Source organism: Rhea pennata, chromosome 3 (genome assembly GCF_028389875.1).
Source record: "Rhea pennata isolate bPtePen1 chromosome 3, bPtePen1.pri, whole genome shotgun sequence".
In the NCBI taxonomy this organism is placed as follows: Eukaryota; Metazoa; Chordata; class Aves; order Rheiformes; family Rheidae; genus Rhea; species Rhea pennata.
This window is the reverse complement of record NC_084665.1, coordinates 70,290,399-70,316,219: the sequence shown is the minus strand read 5'-3', so window position 1 is coordinate 70,316,219 and position 25,821 is coordinate 70,290,399. Positions and strand designations below refer to the sequence as shown.

General features: G+C 44.5%; 1 protein-coding gene across 1 annotated transcript in view; it reads left to right on the top strand.

Annotated features, from left to right (window-relative positions):
• Nucleotides 1-6,873: 6,873 nt before the first annotated feature.
• The window catches only part of RSPO3 (R-spondin 3), a 63,326-nt gene continuing 44,378 nt past the window's right edge, over nt 6,874-25,821 (top strand). The window contains exons 1-2 of the mRNA XM_062572577.1: nt 6,874-7,125; nt 7,381-7,526. Of these exons, the coding sequence (XP_062428561.1) occupies nt 7,430-7,526 (97 nt within the window). The 5' untranslated portion in view covers nt 6,874-7,125; nt 7,381-7,429. The remainder of the gene's footprint in view (nt 7,126-7,380; nt 7,527-25,821) is intronic.

Genomic DNA, 25,821 nt, shown 5'->3' with positions numbered 1-25,821 from the left:
TCAAATCACACATGGGGCTTCCTTCCAGCCAGCTCCTGGTGACTCTCAGTTCAGGATGAACGTTGGTTGTTATAACCATTTGGAGGGGTGCAGCTGTTCCCATAGATTTTAGGGGGAATTCCAGCATCTGACACTGAGTTCTGGGTGTCAAATGCAAAATCATATGCCTAAACGATGGGAGTTTTCACTCCACGGTAGAAGATGCCTACATCTTCATTAAATCCCATTTGTAAAGTTGTAATTGATGTCTGTTTTGCATTTGGTTCAACATAGATGTTGATATTAGTTTAGCAGAACCTCATCACAAAACCATTGCTGCTCTACAACCAGCCCCCAGCCTCCATATGAAAAAGAACTGTGGCCTGCACTGTCAGATTGGTATTTTATGCCACGTCAAGTGAAATCTTAATTTCTCTCTATATATACATTTCACATTAAACAGAAATAGTCATACAAGCATCTGGTATCTGCTGGCTGCATATCCTAACCACTAAGCAAAGGCATTATCATTATCACCTAAGTGCATATTTCAGTCCAAATGATGTCAGAGCAGCATACACATCTGCTTCAGGCTCTGCAAAATAGGGATTGACATCAGTCTGTGCTTAAATATTCTTCTGAACAGAGGACCAAGCTCTGGCACATCAGAATTAAGTACAGAACATCCTTCTTCTTCTTTCACAGTCTTACAGGACTTTCAGTTTACACTCTGAATTAAACAACAGGCACATTTGGTTACAGAATTGCTGCTTCACTGTGCAGCATTATCTGCCTAATGCAATCATATATCACTGAGATATCTCATAGCATAAATGTCAGAAAAGCATATACTGACTTCTAGTAAAGGACTATCTCTTAAAATTGTTTAATGGTGTACTAGTTGTCTTCACTTGATAAAATTCTAACTAAATACTGCAAAGTATTGCTAGGGGAAGAATTTCTCCTGTTTCCAGGTCATGTTTCCTCTTCTTCAGATGTGTGTGAACTCCTGCAAAACAGTGATGTGGAAAAGGATATGGGTCATACTGGGGCTGGGGAGGGGCTGTGGTGCTCAGCTGCACCAGGTACCTTTGATAACCCACAGGTCTCTACTGAGCATGGTGCCAGGCTGCAGGAGACAGTTTTTGACCGCACAGCAATAAACGAGGCACAACATCTGCCATGGCACATGAGGTTAATAAGCAAGAAAGGTTTCCTGTAGACTATGGTGAGGAAGCTGAGGAAAAATCAGCTACATAAAAGCCACACTTAATGCACATTTTTTGAAAGTCTCGTCCTCCAAGCCGACCTGCCCTCTTTGAGGCTATGGAAAGAGACTAGAGCTACACTTGGTGGTTGCGATGCTAAAGTGATAAAGAAGGATGTCAGGAAGCCGGGATAACGATGGTCAGGCAGGTAGCATAGTCTGCCAACCCTGACATGCTTGTTCAGGAGCAGCAGTGCTGCAGTTGTGTTGCTTTTATTAAGACAGGATCCAAGACCTCTCCCATCTGGCTCAGTCAGGGTTCTTGCTGCTCTTTGCACTGCAGTACAGCCGTGCTAGCCTAGCGCAGGGCACCCCACATTTGCATGCTCTGCGCCTCATTTTGTGACTGCAGCTGCTCGGTTCCTCATCAGAGCAGGGCTACCTCCAGCCCTGTAGCAGCCCGTATGTGTGCCCTTCATGGCAATCAGATGAGGCTCTTCTGGACAGCTGGAATTTCATCACATGAATGGCACATCATACACTGTTGTCCTGTCTTGTGTCTGCCTATTCATCTGTATACATCCAGGGCAACATGCACATCATCCATACCAGGCAAGTAAACAGGACAAACAGACAGAGGCTTCTTCTTTATTCCCTGCCATTCTGAAGGACATCCGTCATTTCGCCTCCAGCAGTGAGATTGTCTAATCAATCCCTTTGAGACACTGTCTGCCCTTATTTTCTGTTTTATGTATCAGGCTTTCCATTCCTGGCTCCTCACAGTGAACTGGATTAGGAAACCAAACCTGCTGAAAAGAAACCAATTTTTTGCAGGATTTCTTTTTTTCAACCAGCTCATTTCCCTAATCCAGCATACTGCTAATGCTTGTGCCAGCACAGGAAACGCAAATGAGCAAATCCCTTGGGCAAGTGTCTGATCTACTTAGGCTGACATTGCCACCAAGTAACTTCACTGGAAACACAGTCAAAGTGAGAAACTGTTTAGACTTCCAACTTAGATGCAGTGAATCATCTTCCTAAGTACTAGAATCATAGAAAAGCCAACACAAAGATGCATGGATGTGCCAGAGTCCTTTGTTTTTCATTACTCATATCCTCCAGTCTTACCTAGTTACGGTTCTACCTTACAGGCTGTCAGCACAGGAAAAGTATATTTGTGCAAACTAATGCATGAATTTAAAAAGGTGCAGTTATTTTGGTATTACTTTCTGCATGGTTAAAGTTATTCTAGACCAAAAGTTTTTTTTTTTTCAACTTAGCATGTATAACTTATTAAAGCACTTACATTAATCACTTCTATTCTAGCCCGAATATTTATACCCAAACTACAGAGATACATCCATGGCAATAATGAGTTTTTTAGTAGTAGATCATAGATACTCCAGGCACAGACTGTGCAAACATAGAACAAAAGGTTGGTCTGCATCCCAAAGGTTTTACAATCTGATAGCAAGTCAAGAGACAACCAACTGATAGATGAGCACAGGGAAAGAGTGACGTAGTAAGGTTTGATTTCCTCCTGTTAACTGCTAAAATTTCCTCTGTGCCAAAACATTCTCAGTTTCATTTTGAAGCCTTCCTCTTGGACCTTCCTAACTGAACTGCATCTGGAGTGTTTGTACTGCAGAATTTGCCTTTGTGTTTTTTTTCCCACAAATATGCTTTTTTTCCTATGCACAATAAAACGAGTCAACTCCCTTCCACTATTATCCAGAAGACCAGATCCAAACCTCTCTCAGACTGATGTCAAGCTGACAGCAGCAGGCTTTGGACTTAACCCAGGCTGAGGGATAGTCCAGGCTGACATACTAATTTAGGGCCCAATCCTGCAGACTTGACAAAGGCAAAACTTTCTTTGATTACACTGAGATTTTATTACAATGATAGAATTGCACAAGGCAGAGATGGGAAAAACCAATTAGGTCATCTAGTCTATTCATTGCCAATGTAGGATTGTTCCCTACTGCATGTTTTATTAACATTCTGCCATCACATCTTTTAAATATCTGGAGCATAAGGACAGATCTTCAGGACTAGATCTTTAGGAACCTGTTTATTAAAAAGAAATGCACAGACAAATTCTCGTAGTTTCAACTTTCTGTGAGTAAAGTGTTTCTCATCACTCATATATTTTGGTTTATTTAGACTATGCAGTCATAATCCTCTGTTTGCGATATTAACGGCTTTTGAGAATGCTCACCATGTTACAGAAGATTAACCTCCTAAATGAATATGACTGAAGAACAAATGAGTTATGTTAGGAAATGGAGAAATGAAACAACTGTCAGATTTAGGAATATGGGAAACAGTCATTGTAGAGATTCACACACACATATATGTATGTATATATATGTATGTATGTACGTATACACACACACATTTATGTGTATTTTTATGTACATATGCAATTTGGCTTATTCTGTCTATATGTGTACTTCTCTGCATGTCTTGCCTACTCTTTGCTTGCCTCTTTCAGTTTGCACGGAAAAAAAATCTGGGGCAAAGACTGTCAGGACTTGGGGTCCTGCATAATGCCAAGAATATTGCTGGCATTTAACAAATAGTAGATGCGTGGGGTTGTGCAACCTTTGCTCAGGATGACTGCTCCAGTCCTCTAACCCTTCTCACATCAGCAGGCGTTACTGACCCGGGCTGACAGGGATGTTGCTGTGGATAACTCTTCAGCAGCAGGCATCTGATCTATGCAATCTACACCATGAATAGCACCCAAAAAATAAGGAAATTGTATTTGACACAGTATGTTTCTTTCCATTTTCAAGTTATGTATCAGAAGCAATCCAAGGCCGTTATTTCTTTTACTGTGTTTCCCAAGTTGAAAAGGCAAATTAATGACCCTTTTGTTCACTTACACAAACTATTTCCAGTCTAGAGAAGAATGACAAAGGGTTAGTATTCAGCTGTCCTGTTCACATGGCTAGTTTTTATGACTGGAGTGCCATTTTAAACAAGCACAGTATCAGCTATTAATTGAATATTATTATCTTAAAGTCTTATTTTGGATATAATCTGAGCATCTCAATCCCACTTCTTTTTTTCCAATTTAATAGTTATTCAGAAAACTGAAATTAGTATTTTTTCACCATGGAAAGTTGCATAGAAAACCACTTGGCAGGAGCTGTAATAGTGAAACCACTGCACACTAATTCTCTTTGATTAGCAGATCCCTTTTTTGGTTTTAAATACAGCACCTAGCTGATTTTACAGTCTCCTGCTGCTGGTTTTAATGACAGTTCAGTAAAACAGAGGGTCCAAAATCCTCGACTTTCCGGAAGCTATATGGACCATCACGCTTTCTCCCCACTCCCCACCCTGTTTAATACGATCAAAAACAGAGCCATGCACAAAAACGCCCTGGGAGCTGTTTCTGATTCATTGGTTTCAGTTGCAAAGAAATATTACAAGCAGCTCTCTCAGCTGTGTGTGCTCCTGGCCCTTCTTTTCCCTGGCGAGAGCGGGGGTTTTTGCAAACCCCGTCCCACCGCCGCTTGCAATCCACCGGCTCTGCCGCTGCAGGCCCGTGCGCAGCTGTGCGGCTCCGAGCGCCCCGGCCCTGCCTGTTGGCTCTGCCTTGCAATAGCTGATGTCAGCGTGAACTTTGCCACCGATATCTCATCATGATGAGCGACATAAACATAAAATTGCACACCAGAGCTTCGCTCTGGAACAAGCTCCTTCCACACATTTCAGCAATATAAATCTTCGCCTTTTATCACAGGCCTGCAGTAACTGTTTATGGGTTTGATTTGTTGTTGCTGTTGGGGTTTCTATCCTAACAGAGCTGTTTCGGACGGGTAACCTGGGTGTCCTCTCGCTCTGCCTGCCTGCCTCTTCTCAGCTCCCATCTCAAGCCAAGGCGCAGCTTTTGTTTTCTGCCTGCTCTGCAGCTCTGCCTCTCGTCCGCAGCGAACAACCGACCCTTTCCCCCCACCGCCGGCTGCTCACGCATGCCGCTGCCCTTCTGCTTGGCCCTCAGTCTGCCCGCTGCAAAAGCTTGTTTCGCTCATACTTTCAGGCGACCTGCGCAGTGCCCAGGTCTGTCTCCCACCGCGTCTGCCCTGTGTGTCCACGCTCCAACCGGGACACGCAGCAGGGAAGGGAAGGGGCTGGAGGCGCAGCGAGCGAGCGGCGTTTCGCAGCCATGCTTTGTCAGGGCAAGGGGAGGGAGCGCACTCCCTGTTTGTTTAATGTTTTCCTTATGTTTCTCGCGGACCGTTTATTTTTTGACATGCTTTCTCTGCCCGCTGGTGCTAGCGCTGCTTGAGCGAGCTGACTGGCTGGCTGCAGGTTGGCTCACACGCGTGTCCCATCTTTTCTCTCCAGCCTTGTTTATTTATGCCACTTGCCTGGCTTGCTCAGAAATTTCCATATGCACTAGGACACGAGAAGCCTCAATCTCCATCAAAGCAAAACAAAACACAGAGGCAAAGGCGCTTTCTTCATGTCAGCATAGCCCCCCAGCTTGTCTGCCGATTTACTTTTTGTTTTATGCCTCTCTGGCAATCCCACCCCATCCGGCTCAAGTATCCTGGATTAGAAAGACTTTCCCCAGAGTCCTTTTCAAAGGGAGCCTCCCACAGACCTTTAAATCCCCCACATTTTATGGTACAGACATTTAACAGCTCTGAGAGGGGCAGCGCGGGGAGAGGCTGAGGAAAACAGTTACAAATAGAGCGGCAGCTCTGCGCATTATAGAGGTTCCTGATGTGATCACGTCGTTTTATCCGGCTTTCTCTCCCTTCCCAGCGATAGCCGCAGAGATAAGGAGCAAAGCAAGAAAGGGCTCGGCGAAGTCTCGCAGTTTCCCCCTGAATCAGTCTCACCTCCCCCCTTCTAGCCCTCCTCTTCCCCTCCACCCCCCCCCCCCCCCCATCCCAAATCCTTGCCGGAGAAAAGAAACGCGATACCCTCCTGTCAAACGGGAGGCTGCGCCTCGCCGAGGTGCAGCCGGAGCTGCGCCTTTGCTGCCGGGCGGCTGCGCGCACCTCTGCGCGCTGCTCCTGTGCTGCAAGGCGGCCCGGAGGGGTCGGGGGGGGGGGGCCCGGCCCCCGACGGGGTTCGTGGCTTCGCTCTGTCCCATCCCTCCTCAGGAGCCACACAGGAAAATCTCTACCACTGCGGGCGGGGGGCAAAGAAACGACGGAGAGGGACAGACTGCCCCCTCTTCCCTCTCCCCATCTCCATTTGAGGGAGAGCAAACTGAGGCAATGGGGGGGGGATGCTTCACTGGCCCCCCCTTCCGCGGGGAATAGCCCAAGCAAGCCATCCTGTCGCCGCTCGCCAAGTCGGGAGCCGCCCCACCGCGGCCCGGCGCGCCCGCTCCGCGCGCACCTCCGCGGGGCCCGGAGGGAAGGCCGGGGCGGCGGAGCGGAGCGGAGCCGGCCGAGAGGGGGCTGCCGGCAAGGCTGCGGGACAACCCCCACCCCCCGCGCGCCGTGCCGTGCCGTGCCGCGCCGCGCCGCGCCGCGCCGCCGGCGGAGGATGCTCCGTGCGCAGCCGCCCGGGCGGCTCGGCCGGGCCGCGGGGAGCCGCCCTGTGCCGGGGGGTTGCGGGGGTGGGGGGTCTGCGGCGGGCAGCTCCCGCAGGCGGCGGCGAGGGGGCCCGACCCACCTGCGCCGGGCGGCTGGCGGTGCCCGAGGTGCGGGGCAGGGCGGCGGCGGCGGCGGCGGCGGGGCTGGGTCCTCCTCCTCCTCCCCCCGGCGCCCCCGCCCTCGCGCACTCCGCCGCCGCCGCCATCCATCCACCCGTGCTGTCGGCACCTCGCCCGCCCGGCGCACACACGGGCGCGCACAAGCCCCCCGCAGCCCGGCACCCCCGCAACATGCTGCCGCCCATCGCCCCGGCATGGACCCCGGCGGCGGCTGCACGGCTCCTTCCCGCTGGTGACTCCCCGCCCTGAGGTCTGCGGCAGGTAGCGGGGCGGACGATTTGAAAGTGCAGTAGGAAGGGGGGGGAACAAACAACAACAAGCAAAAAAAAAAAAAAACTAAGAAGAAAAAGCAAAAAAAGGAAAAAAAAAAAAAAAAAAAAAAAAAAAAAAAAAAAAAAAAAGCTACCAACCAAGTCCAGCCGAGTTTTGGATCTCAGTGCAGGTATTTCTGCTGCCGTGTTCATCCCTTTCCCCCTTCCCCCCATTTTTTTTTTTTTTAAAAAAGGGAAAGAAAAAAAAAGAAAGAAGAGAAGCCGAACTCTCCGAGGGTTACTATGCAATTGCGACTGATTTCTTGGTTTTTTATCATTTTGAACTTTATGGAATACATTGGCAGCCAGCACGCCTCCAGGGTCCGGCGACAGGGAAGAAGTAAGTGCCGAGAGATTTATACTTTGATAACTTCTGCTTCTTCTCGTTCTGCTGTTCACCTGTTCGGGAGCTTCTTGTGCCCCCCGATGCCTTTGCTAGTGAGCTAGGAGGCAAGCCCCACGCCCGCAGGGAGAGTGAACCGGTTTGCAGGGAGTTTCACTGAGTTGGAGGGATGAAGGTGATTTTTGTTCTCATTCTGCTTTTCTCTCTCAACTCACCGGGATGAGCAGACACGGCTCCAGGGAGACCTGCATGTGCTGCTTTTTGTTTTAATGTCTCTTAAGGGGGAACATCCCTTCTTAGCTCATTCCACTTTCTAAGGGTAAAGCATGATGACACGACAGGTAACTTTTAACGGCTTTCTCCACCCCCAGTTACCATTTAGCGATTTAGGGGAGGATGGAGAGAGAACATCCCTCCCCCCACCCCCAAAGTTTATTCCTCGCTATAGATTAATGCTATAGATTAAGCTTCACGGCCGAGCGATGCTCAGTGGTGGGTCGGGGGGCCGCGGCGCTGCCGGGTCCCGCTGGTTTCCAGCCTCTGCTCACGCCTAGCCGCGACGGTGGCCCCGTCTGGGAAGCCCCCGGGTTACCGGCACTGCCTTGGGGGCTGCAGCCCTTGATTTATTCTTTTCATTAGACGCGGCTGGGGTGAAGGGTGTTCTTCTCTTCCGACTTACGCCAGCCCCGGCAACTCACGCAGGCAGCCGCCGCGGTGCGGGGGGCAGCAGGAGGGAGCCGGGAGCGGGGAGCCCCGCAGGACGGCGGCGGCACCGGGGCGAGGAGGTGGCACCGGGCCGCTGGACCGGCCCGGACGTCTGCGGCAGCTCCCCGGGCGCTGCCGCCCGGACCAAGTAATGCGGGAGACTGGTCTGGCCAGCAGCGAGGAGAGTCCTGCGGGACCACCGCCCGGCCTCAGGCAGAGAGGAAAGAGAGGCGACAGCGGATGAACCCCCTTGCAAAGCAATGTGCAAAGAGGTCGCTGCCCAGGTGTGGGGCAGAGGTGTGATGCGCGTGTGGGGCTGGCATGGGGACAGGTTGCCTCCCGGTGCAAAGGAAGGTTTCGCGCGGAGGTCTGGTATGGGTCGGCCGCCGGGGAGCTCCGGACGGGTCCGAGGCCCCTTTGACCGCCGTGCGCTGCGGAGGCAGAGCCCGCCGGTGTCCGGCCAAGGAGCTGTCGAAGGCGGCAGACGATGGGATGCAGCAGCCGGGTGGCACTGGGACGTGCCCCTTCCTCTGGAGTCTCCACCCGCCTGCGTCGGACCCGCCGCCTTTTCTGGGGAGGGGGAGGCCCTTTCTGAGCACCTAGCGTGTGGCAGGGGCTGTTCATTGCTGCCCTCTTTCCCTGACAGCTGCAGATACCGAGGAAATGTTATAAAACACGGCAGTCTGTGTTTAAACAGCAAGAAATGCATTTGGTTATTTCTTCGGGTAGGGGGCGGGGGGTTACCATATATATTTATTATTTTTTTCTTAGTCCTCACTCCCTTCTCCTGCATGGCGTGGTCAGTCCTTGTAAAAAGCCTCCTTTGTATGATTTGCCTCCCGAACACAAGGTCTGATACACCTAAAGTGCCCCTAAAGTGGAGCGGAGTGGGAGAGAAAGACCCGGGGGCTCCAGCCCTCAGACCCCCGCTACCGCTCGGCGCGGCGGCACTGAGGGCTAAGTAAAACATGTCAGGGCATCCGATTTATTACCCTTGGCCAGGCTCAGCGTCGCAGCCTCCATCATTTCCCACCCACTCCTTTCAGCCCTGGCAGCCGCGGGCCCCAAGCTTCTACTGCCCCGCGCCCTCTCACCCCCGCCCCGAGGGGGCACCCCGCTGACCTCCGCCGGGCGGACGGGCTCAGCCGTGGGGTGGGGAGCGGCGCAGAGGGTCGGCCGCGGGGGCCAGAGTAGAGCCGTGGGGCGCGGGACCCCCTGTGACCGCCCTTACTCCGGCCCCGCCGTCGGGGCCGCGCAGTGCGGGGCGGCGGGGCAGCCGCGGCGGCCGGGAGCACCTGGTGCGCGCCGAGCCGAGCCGAGCCGAGCCGCGCCGCGCCGCGCCGGAGCCAGCGCAGGGGCAGCGGCGACCTCTGCTGTCCTGAGCCGCGGCGGGCAGCCCGCGACGGCAGGTGCGGCCGGCACGGCTCGGGTCCGCTCGGCACGGTCTGTCTCGGCTCGGCACGGCACGGTCCGGCCCAGCCCGGGGCAGCCCGAGCGAGCACTGCTGCCGGCAGGGTGCTTCCCAGGCTCTTCGTAGCCGCCTTTCCCAGCAGCGTAATTTTCGGGAAGTCGAGTTGGAAATGCTGACTCCAAATAGTGAAGAAGGTAGCGGGTACCCGTTCAGGATTTTCCATTTCAAATACAAGAGTTACGCTAACTACGCAGCAGAACAAGTGGCTGAAAAGTCAATGCTACGAATAGTCGGACATATGGCTCTTTGCTTTTGGCAGTGAAAACAAACAACCATCAGAACTTCTCACCTACACATGGTGTAGATGCTACACTGGTTGAGGTGCTTAGATAAGGCTGGCTGCAACACATGCTCTAACTACTGGCTATTGGGTGTGAAGCAGAAATTACAACTTGAATGTTTATGAAAGTTACCATAAAAGAGGTCAGGGTCACCATTTAGACTGATTATTTTGGCCTTAAAAACTTATGAATTGCTATTAGTGCATAATGTAACTTGAAAAAACTGACGATGTGATATGATAAGGAAAACACCTGTCAAATTCATCTGTCTATTACATGGAAGATTTTCTCTGGATTTTTGTTTCTTTTACCCAATTAGTCTCCTTTAAGCACAAGTCTTAGATGCATTGCTAGGGAAACACTTCCAAATTTCTATTCTACTTACATTTTTTAAGTACCATACAAACTACTTACCATCAAGCAGTCAGTCAGTGAGCCTGTGTTGCTTCTTTCCATAAAATATCCAAGTCCTTATATTATTAATTACATTGTGGATTTCAACATTTTAAGAGAAAAAATAATAAAGCCTGAACCTACTAGTTCAGAATATGTTGGGCCAGGCTTTCAGCTGGCATAAACTGAAGTTTTCTCTGTTGATTTATCCCAGCAGAAGGACCTAGTCTTGAAGCAAAAGTCTGATCTCTGTTTCTTTCACTTCCCAAACTCTTACTAAAGTTGCTAATTTAAGCATCCTAAATTTCTGCATCGTACTCCATACTAAATTTATCATCATCTGTGTGGAGACAAAACTCAACTATTGACGGAAGTCAATAGGCAAACAGAGGACCGGATCCTAAATCAGACAAGCCGATACAAGCAGTAAAAGTGTAAAAGCGAATGTATGGTTAGCAAAGAGTCTCCGTATTTTTACTATGATAAGCCACTTGAGACTAACAAGTTAAGTTGCTTGTTCAGGTCCTACAAGAGAGATTAATATGCAGCGAGTATAGACTGACACAATAATAAATGAGAAATTCTACAGCTCTGTCAGTGAGTACAGTTCGCTTGTAAGAGAAGTAAGATTAAGTTGATAGTTCCAAAATATTTGGCTCTGCAGATCACTACCAATCCTCAATATTTAGTACAGCCTGAAGTTACTAGTTTAAGGTCATACATCTTTCTCCTTGACCTTTTAATTGACAGAAGTGGAGTATTACTTGATATGACTCTGTGGACCTGCAGACCATTTGCCATGGCCCTGTGGACTACCAGTTGGCCACAAAATAAATTTGGGAATCCCTGGAATAAATAAAATTAGAAAATTCTTCATTTGCATCACAGGCTTTGCATCTGGGAGTAAAACTGTCAGTAGAAGCATGAATTAGAGGAATGGCAATTTGGACGTACGGCTACCATGATGAATATTATTGGTAGCCCATCCATATTTGATGTCGGCTAGTGCCTCGTGCATTTTCCTCACAGTGCTGTACTGCTTGTTCACGCTCCCCAGCAGTTGTTCGTTCAGGCCACACTGCAAATCTTCCAGCCTCTGCTTCTGCTCACGGCCACTGCCTGCGGGCTCCACCCTGCAAACACTCTGCCTCCATGTCTTGGTTTGCCTGGGACTGCTTCTGAATTCAAAATCACAGCACATGCATAACTGCCTGATTATAAATACAGCTACACAAAAATAAACCAGAAGCGAACCAATGTAAGACCTACTGGCAAAATTATGTCTTTTACACCCTTCTGGAGACTGTCATGCACATAGAGATAAAACTTACTTCTTTCTTTTCAACAAGAAGATACAAATTGTGTTATTGATTAAAAGAACACTGCATTTTGGAAGGCTTACTTCTTTTGATAGTTCACCCCCCAGCAGGTATATTTTTAATATCTGTATGTAAGTTCAGGGTTGGCATGGCACAGTTGGCAATACTGCGTGTTCTATACGCAAATAGGTGCTATGACTTTTTTTTAATTTATTTAAGAAATGAGTTAAGATCTGAGTGCACTAATTTAAAGCAGAAGTTAGACAAGCAAGCAGTCATCAAGTAAGCTGAATCTGTCTTTGGATGGGATTAAATTATTCACTGTTATTTCTCTTTCACAGTATTTGCTGATTTTTTTTCTGTGATTACTGCATGTTTATATTGTCTGAGTAAATACTTTGTTGGTGACAAGTGCATCATTTTTGCAATTAAACTATATTTCCCATTTTTGGATGAGTTCCCATTTGTTTCGAAATGGATTGTAAAATTCCTAATACAGTCATTAGAAACAAAAGCAGCCGTAGAACTGTTTCATCATGTTTTCATAAACCGTGAACATGTTCTGTAATAGAGATATTTAAAATAAATAAATATTAGAAAATCACTACCCATTGCTGAAAGCATTAGAGGTATAGGGATATTCTACCTTTTTTTTAACGAATATATATGCTTGTAGATCTGTGCTTGAAGTATATCAGTTATATCTGGGACAATACATATTATTATCCCCAAAGCTTTGGCTATTGAGACTAGAGAACTTTAGAGACCAGTTTGCCTTTTATATCTGACATGTGAATTGGTGATAATTTCAAATTTGTTTCTTCCAGCTGCTGAAGGAATTTCTTATAATGCTTAAAATTACATTAAATTGGAAATACATGTATGGCCACAAATTCTCAAAGCCCTTGATATAGGTTGGTTTATCAAAAAATACATAAAAAGTCATCTATTTCTCTTAGTGCACTGAATAAATTATTATTATTACTGCAGTGGTTTTAGAGCTTGAACCTGCCTCAACGGAGAAAGTCTTATGGACTTCACTGGAGCTGGAGAGAGCTCTTTTTTCTGCGGGACCTCAGGAAAAAATTCTGAGTTGGGAAGAATTTCAGGGCTTGAGAACTTGCAAAATCTCATGATCCAAAATATGTGAGATACCTGTATCGGAGAAAACAATGCTCTGCACCTTTCAGATCTGTGATATATAGTTTTTTTGGAAGGCAATATCTTTCTTAAGCTTATGAAAAGAATAGCTATTTTACTACTTGCACCTATTGTGCCAAATCCATCTGCTGACTGAAGTCAATAAAGTTAACTCTGGGATGAATTTGTTAAGTTTTGCTACTAGTATATCAAGGCTTGGAAAACCTTGGTCTGTTTCTTCTTATTATAAAATTTTCACTAAAGATGGGAAGTTTTGCATAATAAAATTTGAGCTAGGACTTCAAAATCAGCCTTCCTCGTTATCTGTTATTTAGCCTGTTCATTTTGCCTTCCAGTGAATAAAACAAGTGTGCTGCTTTGGCCATTGCTGTTATTCACTAAGATTAATAAGTTGTCTATCATTTCTTATTTAATCATTTATAGACAGTGACTACTGGGAAAACTCATCTCTTAAAACCATGGAGGTTTTTAATAACTTTTTCCCTCTGCAGTAAACAGTCCCATTAGCTCTTGAAAGTAATTTAAAAGTTGTAAAAGCCTGGTGAAAGAGATATATCAGCTAATAAAAAAATAATATTTTTGTCTCATTTTTAATTTTGGAGTCTGAACTATTCAGTATCACTTTGCCAATTTTTTACCAAAATAATTCAGAACAAAGCAATCTTATCAGATGACAAGAGGCTACTGAAACAGTATACATTTTTACACAAAAGTCTGTCTGTCTGCTATTACCACAAACAATGCCACAGATAAAAATATTTGGAGTACTTATTCATGCAAAACAAGTTCTATTTTTCAAAAAAATACCACCAACTTTTTTTTCCCTATAAATAGTTGAATAACTGGGCATCTCACAATGGCAGAACAATTATTTATTAGACATTGTCATAATAAACAGGATTCAACAGGGTCCAGCAGGATTTATTAATGATTACTTTAATTATATTTTTGTTGTTAGTAGTGAACAGTGTAATAAGTAATGCAATTTTTTTAAAAAAGAAAGCAGTTTAACTATGGTTATATGACAGCTGACTAATAAACATTTTCATGCGCTTCGATTTAACGATAACACACTGTGGATCCTGTATTTTTAAACAGGAATATTTACTTGCGCAATTAAAAATAGCACCCATGTAGAAAAGTGGCTACGGAATTTACATTCCTCCAGTGGTCCTAGGCAAGATCGCAGCAGAGGGAACTGGAGCTGAAATGCGAGAGACGTGACTGAGACTCGCGCCTCTGCCTTTGCCTGCGATGGCACTGACCTCCTGCAGCCGTGGAGAGCCCGCTCGGAGCAGGGTCTGCGAGACGCTGGCCCCACAGAACAGAGCAATCTTTGGGAAGAGCGTAAAGGGAGGCACACAGCGATGAAAGTAAACGAAATGAAAGTAAAACCCCGAACCCCAGGTCTACACAGCCATGGTAGCACACGGCTATAAATATTACCCTTTCACGCCTCTTATTGTGTGTCAGTTTTACATCCTGGTTCACTTCATGTTTAAATTTCTGAGGTCCTAGATGGGCTTTGAGATGTTTGATGTTTTCTGCAGGGTAAAACAGGTTTAGGGGCACTGTAAAATAAAACAGGAGCTCATTGATGGGTGCTGGAATTGCAATGATGTGTGATTTCTGTGGCTTCCTGTAAAGTGCCAGGGCAGAAACAATGAGGCTCAGATACAAGAACAGGACTTGGGTGCCTGAGGTGTGACTGGGGCAGGATTTAAACACCAAAATCCCTAACTGCAAGTCTCAAAGCTCTGCTTCATTGCCACCTCACCCGTGAAGCACAAACATTTCTCAGATGTTTCGGTGTTTCCAACATGAGACTTCAGCTTACTGAGTTTGAGCATTCAACTGAGGTGGGAGACTTCTGAGCTGAGGTCTCTTCTACAAAGACTGAGATGTTCTTGTAAAGAAACCCTGTGTAAAAAAAGAAATGCAAAACAAAACAAAGTTCTTCCAAAGCTAGCCAAGGACTGCTAAGCTGGCAGATGATTGCTTATTTGCATTGGAAGATACTCATGCATATGCTTGCTCCCTTACACAAGCCCACCAAGCCCTGGCCTCTTCTGTGCAAAGTGGAGCAGATGCCACTGAAGGAACGAAGATTAAATGCAAATCCAGAATACCAAAAGCCAGTTTATCAGAGTAGATTGACACAGGCTAGAGTCATGCCAGACAGATGAATGAATTTAGTCTAGATTCCTAGGTCCCAGCTGAATATTTTAGCTGCTAAGTTTTGACAAACATTGAGGGTAGCAAGGCTGCTGCCTCCTTCTTGGTGTGCTTCAAAAGAAAACAGTGAGTCCTCTTTTGTTTTATTACAGAACACACTGGCTTGCCAGGCTGCATGATGGTGACAGAATCATGTCCTTGCAGTGCTGAACAGGGATGTACCGTAAGACAACTAGCATTTGAGATACAGTTTGGCCCCGGAATTTTCCTAAGAAATTCCTATGAATTCCTTTCTCAATGTGTTGTTTTCTGTCAATCCCTTTTGGAGGCGCCCAGCTCTTGCCACATACTAAGAGAAAAGTTAAGATGTCAGGGCTGTGAACTGTACTTGCACAGAGGCATCGACTGAGGGCATTGCTACGCAAAGAAGGGCTGCTCGGAAGAGCATAAATCCTCTCTCAGTCACCAGCTCATCCACCCGCTTCTCTCCTCATAATTTGGCAGGGGAGCAGCTTCTTTTGTGGGAGCGTTTTGATGGAAAGGGAGAGCAGAGGTAGGACTTGAGCAATTTTTCCTCAGCATTACCTAATCTCAGCTACAAAATGAGGCTCCCTTTCAAGAGGAAGGCAGAGAAGAAGGCTCTCACATGAATGTGGGAGCAACCAGCTGGTGTGACAAGATTTCCATTGCATTTCTTCACTAACATTTACAAACATCCACATGAACCAGAGCTACTAAAACCTGACACTTTAATATGTTTACAAAGTTTATGTGTGTTATCAGCACATGTAATACTCCCAGAAAGATTTATTACAGGTTCCTTTAGCAACAACATTTTTTATTCATAACAACTCAACTGGTCAGAGAGAGGAAAACGGCCAGTTTCTTCAAAGCAAGCCTCCCACGCACACTTGCCCTGCGTTATTGCATTGCTTATTCACAAAGATTACAAATACCAGTGTCGGCCAGTTTGGTAACCTTGCCTGTATGCTTTCCTAGAATGTTCATAATTAATATCACTGCACTTTTTTATGCCACTGAATAAGGAGTTGCTGCTTATTTTACTTTTATATTTCATTGCTGAATGCAGAATTATCTCTCCAAAACAGAAGCCAGTGGGGTTAAAAGATATTTATTTGATATGCGAGTCAGAAGATATAAGCGCATGTATTTAGCAAATACATGGAGATGAAGACTCTGGAAAGAGTTAGTTTAACATAGAACTGAAACAAAAAATAAACTGAGATGGGACCTTCTTATTCTGGGTTCTGTGTGCACAGACTGCATATGAAGGATTACTGTAAAATCCAACAGACAAGGTCATGAGAGTGGAAAAGAAAAATGTATTACACAGTTTAGTATTCTGCAAAAAATACATTCCATTTTGTGTATTTGCAACACCTCTGTCATTTGTCTGTAAGTTTTACAAAGAGTTGAGCAATTCATGAGTTTCAGAATTAAGAGTATATTAAAAATGAGTATAAAATTCTGTATTGAGAGTGCAGAATCTGTAACTTGTGCGATGTTTTGGACAAGCATTTTTAAGATCAAGGCCCTGAGAACAGTTGCTAAAATATCTTATATGTGCTGTTTCAATGTGCTCAATGGATGTAAGTTATCCATTGAGGGGAAGCTTCAGTGATGTAAGAGTTTAACCAATAGGATTCACTTTTGAGTGTTTATCAGCAAAAGGACATTCATATGGCTGCTTTGGCCATGTATTATTTTCTAAGAAAATTCAGAAGTAATTTTGAGTAATAGGCAAATGCAAAAAATCCTCCAAGTCTCCTGGACACACTATGGACAAAACTACTGCCTTCTATCTGTTGGCATCATGTCTTTCTTACATTTATATCGAACAGCTAGGGCCAAGAACGTGGATTCACTCCTTCCTACAACCCCTGCTCACAAATTCTTGCTCACAGCCAAGATTAGTATGATCTGAGAGTGCTTATTCTCTTCCATAGCTAGGTACCACATTCTTTCATCTGAGTGATTCACAAAGATACAATTCATGTTTTAAAATTCCAGCTTCTTATGAATGTATGTCCTAGAATGAGTAAGTCATTATATTACTAAGTCTGAGTTGAGTATATTTCAGGAAATAATGTAACAAATGGTGAAATACATTACAGTTGTGCAGTCTCTTAAAGGTCAAAATGGGCTTGATCACTCCATAGATATGAAAATTATGGAAGAGATTTCAGATAGGCTTTCAACTTTTTCATATTGGGGCTTCATACTATGGCTGGATGCCCTGATGAACACACATCTCTTTGAGATTTACAGTAGTTAGAAGCACCGAGTATGGAGTGGCAGGAGAGAGGGGGTCTTATTCCTATTTGTGAGGACCTGGCTGGCCACAAAGGCAACTGTAGACTGTACCCTTTCAAGATGAGGACAGGCTGCTATTCACCTCTTTCTGAAATAACATCATTTCTAAGCCTCCCAGTGAGCAAGGAAGTTCGTTTCTTCCTCAGTAAATCACAATCGAGTCCAGATAAAATAGTTGAATCAAAAGAGTTGTCTTCTCTCACATTTCCATGCTTCACTGATTACATAAAAAAGGAGAATTCTAACCATAACTACCACTAAAAGACCACTGAGCATTAAGAAAGTCAATCCATAACTCTTTCTGAAGCCTTGCATAATTTGTTGAAAAATAAGTTATTCATCTATGGAACTGCCTGACTGAGCCTTCAATCCTGGTTCCCTAGTTGTCTGCGGTTGCTGTTGTATGCATCAAAAAGGGTCTGTTATTTATTTATTTATTTATTTGGGAATATGCAGAGGCCTTAAACACATTTCGTCCAAAAGAGATGAGCCACGGAAACTGCAGCTCTCTGTAAGCTCTCTGTAAGAGAGCTTATTCAGAAGGATCTTCCACTCACTGACTCCTAATTCTCTGGCTTATATAATTCATCTCCTAGAATCAAATAAGCCTACAGCTGGAGTCCTAGAATTGGAAAAATTTCTTTACACATTGTATGACTATGATCTGCTGGAAATATCTTTTTCACCATAAGCGTATCACTTGACAAAAGTGTCAGCAAATTGTACACCTACCAAAAATATAGGATCAATGTAAATGATTGTAACCATTTGCAAACATTACCAAAATTCACAATTTTGATGGAAAATATATTTATGTATGTTCACACATTTCATCCTCTCTTTCTCTCCCTCTTCCCATGTACACACTGTCATATCTATATCTATATATAGAGTCACATATATACGTATGTACAAATGCACATATACACAAGCAAGAATTAAAGGTTTTAACTAGTTCTGAAGCTATTTTCATTTCAAAATTGTTTTAAAATGCAGGTGAAAAGGCTATTGATAACCCCAAGCACAAGTAGGTTTTTTCAGGCCAAACAAAACCTTCTGATTTGTCTGAAAACTTACCCTCTTCTTCCACTCTCTTTATGGTCTGTTTGGTCACTCAACTCAAAGAAAAAAAATAATTATCTGCAGAGTTCTAATAAAAAAATTATTTTAAATAATTCTTCCGTGGGATGCTTTGGCAGGGAACCCTTCTGTCTTTGTGGAGCCTGGGATGCTTAAAATCACACCAGAAAGTTCCTGTTGTATGGAACCTTAAATTTTTGGTTGTGTATAGATAAATCTCTTCTCGCTTTTCATAAGATGTTTATCACTAGACTGGAAATTTTAGTCCAGTCAATGGAAGAGGAATATAATCTTACTTAGGATGGACTCTGGGCTGGGGAAATCAGTGATTCTAGAAACGAGTCTTTGCTTTTCCCAGTGATAACCCAGCAGCCTTTCCACTAATGCTGGGGGAGGGGGGACTGTATATGTGTTTCTTTGTGTACATGCATCAGTGCATGTGCTGAGGGAGCAGCAGGAAGCATTAATATTCCAGTGTTTTACTAGAGAATAGAAATGTCATGATCACAAGGCACGTGCCAGATTAACACGAGCTTTTCAGTTAGAGTCTATATTGTTTTTAATGGGAGATGGTTTAGGCAGAATAAACATCTTGCAAAAGTTAAGGGACAGATTCTGCTTCTAGCTACTGCTTGTGCCAGGAAGCAAACAACACACAGAGCTTTGCCAGCATAAAATTTGCGTGTGCTCAGAATCCAGACCAAATGTTTATACAGGCCACTGAAGGAAAAAAAAAAAAAAAAAAAAAAAAAAAAGCATGCAGCATGCTAGTTGGTGGGGGATTTTTCTTCTCTCTCACAAATAAAAGGAGCAGTAGTGCAATGTACTTTTTTCAGAGAGGTGCTGGTAAAGGTCATGAGGGTATTCCAATCATTTTTGTAAGAAAACAGCTGCAATTTGCCATTTAAAAGTGTGGGAGGGATACTTGCACTGTTTTCCTCTTGCTATGTTTTTTTCATCCGGCTCAGCACACCATAGTTACAAGCTTTTTCTTACTCTGCTACCTCCTCAGCTACCATTAGCAAGCTTCTTCATTCTCTGTCTTTTTCCATATATTGAAATTGGACATTGTTTCTCAAAGCAGTGACTGAAGTAGTTCATAAGAACAAGAGCATATACCAAACCTAGCTAAATAAATAAGCACAGGGACAGACCCAAGGGGCTACATTTTCTGGAGTGGGAAGAGGTAGAGGAACTCTAGATCAGCTCCATTAGCTTGCCTGATTAAATGCAGTAATAGTTCATGTCTTCTTCACTGTCCACGACATGTCTGGATCAAACCCAAGCCTACCAGAAACAAGAACTAACAAGTGGACATAGCGATCCGGAGCAGACACACCAGAATTAAAACGTGACAGTGCTATGTAGGGTGTATGATAATGTGCCTTTTGTAATACAAATTTTTGAAATCATTTTCTGAAATGGTCTCATCACTGTCACTTCCTATTCTGCCTTAGTCTCACGCAGAAGAAAATGTCCCTTAAGATTACCACGTTATTTCATACTTAATAGTATCTACAGGCAAGTTTCCTTCTCAGTAGACTTTTCCCTTTTGATGCCAAGCCACAACTTACTGCAACTCATGTTTCTGAGTCCTGGGCTTTGAGGAGAAATGGAGGAAAGAGAATTGATGCCCTTGAGCTGTGGTGTGATGACTTGATGATGGCAGTGGGTTTCCTGGTGTAGGAAAAGAAGCAGTGAACTGCTTCTTCACTTTACAAAGCCACATTGTAAAAACAAGCTATGAATCTTTACATATACAGAAAGAAGTAAGTCCTTGCAACAGTTGTCAGCCACAGCCTGGTAGAAGCAAGAAGGGAGTTGAAAAAGTTTGCATACTTTAATAGAGTTCATAGACATGAAGTCTATCAAACCCAAGAGCAGCGAGGGTGCAGTCTGGAAAGTGGTGAGCTATTCTGAATGTGTCAGTTGATGTCAAACACGACCAGGGCCGTTAACCAGATACACCAAAATATTCACCCCATTTGTCTACTGCTCTCCAAGATCCAAGGGCACAGCAGGCCCTTTCAGGGACTAGGGGAAAAAGTTTACTGATTACAGATCTTTGGGGGGGAGGGAGGAGGGAAAGTCCTCTCAGTAACAGTTTGCATTTTCCTACCACTTTGTCGGGGAGTGCCACAAAACGCTTGGATGCCAGAACAACCGGCTTCAGCTCAGTCAGTGCAGTTCTTTGCAGTACTCTTACAAAACTCTCCTTCTTGGCTGCAGAGTGACACAGAGTCGCAGGAGGGGTTAGCAGCTGGGTTCATCAGTAGAACGGCAATGTGTAGCGCTGTCTGCTGCACTCTATAAGCAATTCCCAGCTTTCATAATGCCTGACTCTCCTACATGTCACGTGCCAAGCCTATTCTCCGACACATTTAATTCCTCAAAGCCCTGCACATCTCTATTCTCTCTTGTGACAGCAGTTGATAATGTCTACAAATGGAAATAACTACTCCTCCTCTTGGCTTGCTATGGAGTAGTAATCCCCCCCCCCCCCCCAAAAAAAAAAAAAAAAAAAAGAAAGAAAAAGAAAATATTCACTGTAATTGGATTTACAGAGTTATTCTGACAGTTTCTGAAACAGAAAACCTCTAGTTAACAACACAGCCCAAGTACTGCTCTCTCTATACGCAGGCCAGTGTTTCTTGCTTCTTTTTAAGATGGACTCCCTCTGATGATGCGGGGATGGTAGAGATACTACACCCCATCCTGCTGTTGGCCTTTTGCTAAGACAGCTATCAAGACGTCAGTTCCTCTAGAAGTTTTTACAATGTAGACGGCTTCAAACAAACATCAGATGAAAGCAATTTTGAGTTTAAACCAAGCAGGGCCAGGTTTGCATTGGTGATTTATTGGTGCAAGTCATCAGCTTCTATTACCTATTTCTTGAGCCATCTAGTTTTTTGGCTTCCAGCCATTTTTAGGGCCTGATTCTGTTCCTATTGAAGTTAATTGGAGGTTTTGTCACTGATTTCAATAGGAGGCCTTTAAATTTCCATTTTTCTGACTATAGGGGCTTGAAGTGTTTCCAGGTTTCCATCATAGTCTGTGGTTCTCCTTTTTAAGTAAATTGGACATTAACAGATTGCCTGGGCCCACACCTTTGGATATAAGAAAGCTATAGATCTGATTCAGCTCTCACTCACACACCAGCTTCATAACTCCTGATTTATACTGGCAGGAGAACGAGGTCCAATGTTACTTATGCCTGGGTCATTGCCAGCAGAACGCTGAGAGAATTCAAGTCACTTGTTATCCCCTTCCCTGCACCTCTCCAACTCAGCATACACGTGTGTGTGTGTGTACATATATGTATGTATATATGTGTGTGTATATATATATATATATATGTGTGTGGATATATTAGAATCATCTGGACTCTTTTAAGTTTTCACCATTGAAACTGACTTCAAATTCAAATTTTAAAGCTGAAATAACAAAGAAGGAAAAAAAGAGCCAGAAGGGAGCCAGCTGCAAGGGTACTCACAATTTTCATCAGTCTACGGGACACTCCTAATAACATATTTTACTACTTTGTAGTGAACTTTCTTTGCTTCTGCCATAAATATATTCCCTATGCTGTAAATGAATAGCTTGCAAGCTCAGTAAAGTTAATATAGAAGAATAAATCTTAACTACCTAATGTCAGGTCAGAAATATAAATCTTATCTAATATGCCAGGCCAGAGGAAAGAACACTTTCAGCTGAAAAAAGCAAATGCTTTTCAATGCAGAGTAGCGACTTATTTTTCTGTTCAAAAAATATGCTGCCCCTAACAAGATGAGTTGAACAGTCTCCTTTTAGAATCTCCAAAAGAAAAATAAACGCATAGAGCCAAGTTAATTTATAAAATGCTCCGAAGTTTATCTTGGCAGAACTGTTTTAGCCAGTGAGATTTCTCTCTCTCGCACATGCATGCATACACATATACACACACATACACGCACACACATCTCAAAATTAGGGCAGGCCTTTACAATAGTAAATATTTCAGAAAGCTTCGATATCTCAGTGAAGCTGTAGATCCGTATTCAGGCAAAACTCCTGTTTTAAGATCAATGAGCACGTTTCCAAAGCAAGACCATGAGCCTACAAACCTTTCTGCGTAGGCGTAGACCTGCTGTGTCACGCTGTGATAAGAAGAGTCACACAAATGCCTTCTGTCTCGTGTCCCCCTCCAGCGCGGCCGACACTTCTGCCAGCCGTGAAGCAGCGATGCAGCCTCCCTCCCGCTCCCCTTCCCTCCCCAGGGCCCCACTTGCCCAGCATAGCTGGACAGCTGGCGGGATCTGCTAGCCAGCTGCCTCTGGCCCACAGGTCCCTCCCAGGAGGTGCTCCTGCTCACCGCTGCCCAGGCGCCTTGCTCCTCCTTCACACCTCCTTCACGCACATCTCCCACATCAAAGCCAAGATGACTTCAGAGGCTGCGGGTGCAAAAAACTACCAAAAGCTTTCTCTCGGTCCCACGGGTTTAGCTTTATGCTCAGGCGTGGTACATCTGACTTCAGTCAGCCTGTGCATGGGAGCAGCAGCAGCGGGGAGCATGGCAGGTGCTGGATCTAATGACCAAGAGACTCCCCAAGCAGAGAGCGCAATGCACCTGACCGCAAACCGTACCTTGCCCTATCTAGACACCCCAAACACTTTGGCATTTCTCTGCTTCTTGTGGAAGCCGCTGTCCTTTCAGACAGTTTATTTACTTCAGCGTCTACAAAACAAACAGTCACTTCCTTCAAGATTAGCAAGAATAAAGGCAACTTTATGAAGCTGAAGCAGAGCAATGGTTCTCCAGCTTGGCATGAGGACAACTCCCTCAAAGTTCTCTTGCTCAGCACCACCCCATTACTGAACACAGACCCTCACATATTAAAAGCCAGCAGAAGAATTCAACAGTGAGTGGGTTTTGTTTCTTCCCTTTTCTAGTTTTCCTTTTTTGCTGCTAGGAACATGCCAATAATTTCTAGCATTTGCTCCGGCAACTGTTTTACTGTAAATATTTAGAAGAATCCATTAGAGATTAAACAAACTGTAAGTAACTGCTGCTAAGTGATAGCTCTTATTAATGTTTGCAACAATAGGCACTGTACAAACTCATATGAAGTCTACCTCTGCACTGCTTGAAGGAAAAGACAAGATAGAAGGCAGCAGCCAGAACACAGTGTAACTTGAGAGTCAGTATGTTATCACTATAAATAACCAGTGCAGAGACAGCATTCTGCAACGCGTGCACCATGCTTGCAAATCTTCTAGACAGCAATGGGTAGACTATGCTAAGGAAATATCCTGACCAGTATATTTTATATGAGCTATATCAAGCTCTAATATGTGACTTCAAAAAAAAGTACTCCAAGTCCCTATTTGGATTTTCTTGCCTTTCTGGTGTTTGCCAAAAAAAAAAAAAAAAAAAAAATCCAAACACTCTCCTGCAAAAAATAGTGTACTTACATCAAGAAAACACTTCACTGTACTTCCATGTGTTACAGGGGAATAAACAAGCACCTTTATGCTGGAATTAGTAACTTCTATTGTATTCTAAAACTCTCCTGACTGCATAATATCTCAAAAGTTTACTGTGCAGTGTGATATTAGTAGTAATGAAAGGGTGAAGAAATAGTTTTCCTGGGCTGACAAACAGATACTTAAGAAGTAATGCTGACGGACGCCACTTCACAGTGGACTCTGTTTTGAGGGAAAAAAAACTGAATTTATACCAAGCTGAGATGAATGAATACCTACAGGCACATCTGCACTCTAGCCAGCCTAGTTGCTGAGAAAATACATGATATTCTAGGAACACAGTAAATAGCAGAAATATTCCTATGCATCTGTGCGCCATAGCAAAATTTTCTATCCCAAGGTAGGTTTGTGATATAGATTTTTTTCATTCTGATTATATTATTTATTGGTGGTTTCCATTGAGTAGGGAGTGCTGATTCTAATACAAAAAAAAATGCATCACAAAATTTGGCCCTGGTGTCCTCCTTTTACAGGTTAGCTCCCACAAGCGAGAAGGGCTGGGGCTCATCCAGGCTACTCCCGATGCTTTCATAGGGTGGTAATGTCTGTTGCTCAAAGTAGTACCTGTAAGTGAGCCTTCTTAGCATTGTGTCTAATTGTCAAAGCTGGCAGCTGCCTTCTACTTTCCTGTCCGCTTTTTAAAAAAAATTCTAGAGAGTCTCAAGGGGTTATCTGTGTTATTGATCCTTTCATTTTTGCCTTATAGTCACTTTCCAAACATATGATCAGTTTAGATATTTATTTTTCTGTATGTCAGTTTAGATACTTACTGATGAAATAAAGAAAAGAAAGCTGGGTAGCAAGGAGAGGCAGATTTAAGCTGCTGAGCAGGAACATGCTGACTGGTGCTCCCATTACTTATTGCTATGGCTTATGGAGTCACTGGCTTTAGTGTCACAGCACTGAAGAAGGATGAAACTTGTTAAGTAACACTCGGTGCTGCAGGTTTCCCAGACAAAGACAAAAAGAAGGTAACAATGCTTGTCATCACCAGAAGCAGGCCTCAGTAAGTTAAACAGAAAGGGAGGGCAGTAAAAAAAGTCATCCCCACCTTCCTCACTAGTTCGGCTATCGGGCTGGCATGAGTGAAGAGGAGTAGAGGAGAGTAACGTGTGCTCCAGCTTCCCTTACTCAAGGTTGACTAGTACCCAGTGCAAAGGAAACAACATGTTGCTCAGAATGGTTCCCAAGCCTGGGTTGCCCTCGAAGCATGGTACTGTGGCCACGTGGAGATATTCCTGGCTCCGGTGGGCTGGGGTGCATTCTTCAAGGTTCTGCTGAGCCAGGGCTCTTTGTGAGGTTTGGCTAAAGTTACTAAGTTATTAGCCATCTGTCAGGAAATGATAGATACAGGCTGGGTCTTGGTGGGACACCTAGCCTTGCATCACATTGTTCATGTGCAAAAATAGGAGATAGAAAGCTATGGAGTCTTCTTTGAGCTTTGGTATCTCTGAAGTTGTTTATAGGCTTGCAAGTGCCTGCTCTCTTCCATCTCTAGATACAATAGTTAATATGAGAGGAGCATGAGAGAGAAGTTTTGAGCATCTTGGCGGTGATCACAAATGTCAGGATGTAAGATGAATTATTTTCTTCTGTACCACTATATGTGCATATCTGGAAGCTTCAGGGAGTCAGGCAGAAGACATAGCCATGCTCTGAAAAAATAGAAAAAGGCAGACGACATGTCTCTTCAAAGAACAGGAATGTTAATAAGGAGTGTTTCTAAGCTAGTAGGCTTGAATAGTTCAAAGGAACAGAAGTTTTTCTGCACAAAACTCCCCTAAGAGACTGCTGATTTGAGTGGCAATTTTTAAAAATTTCTGTTTGAAGAAATAGCTTCTTTTCTGATA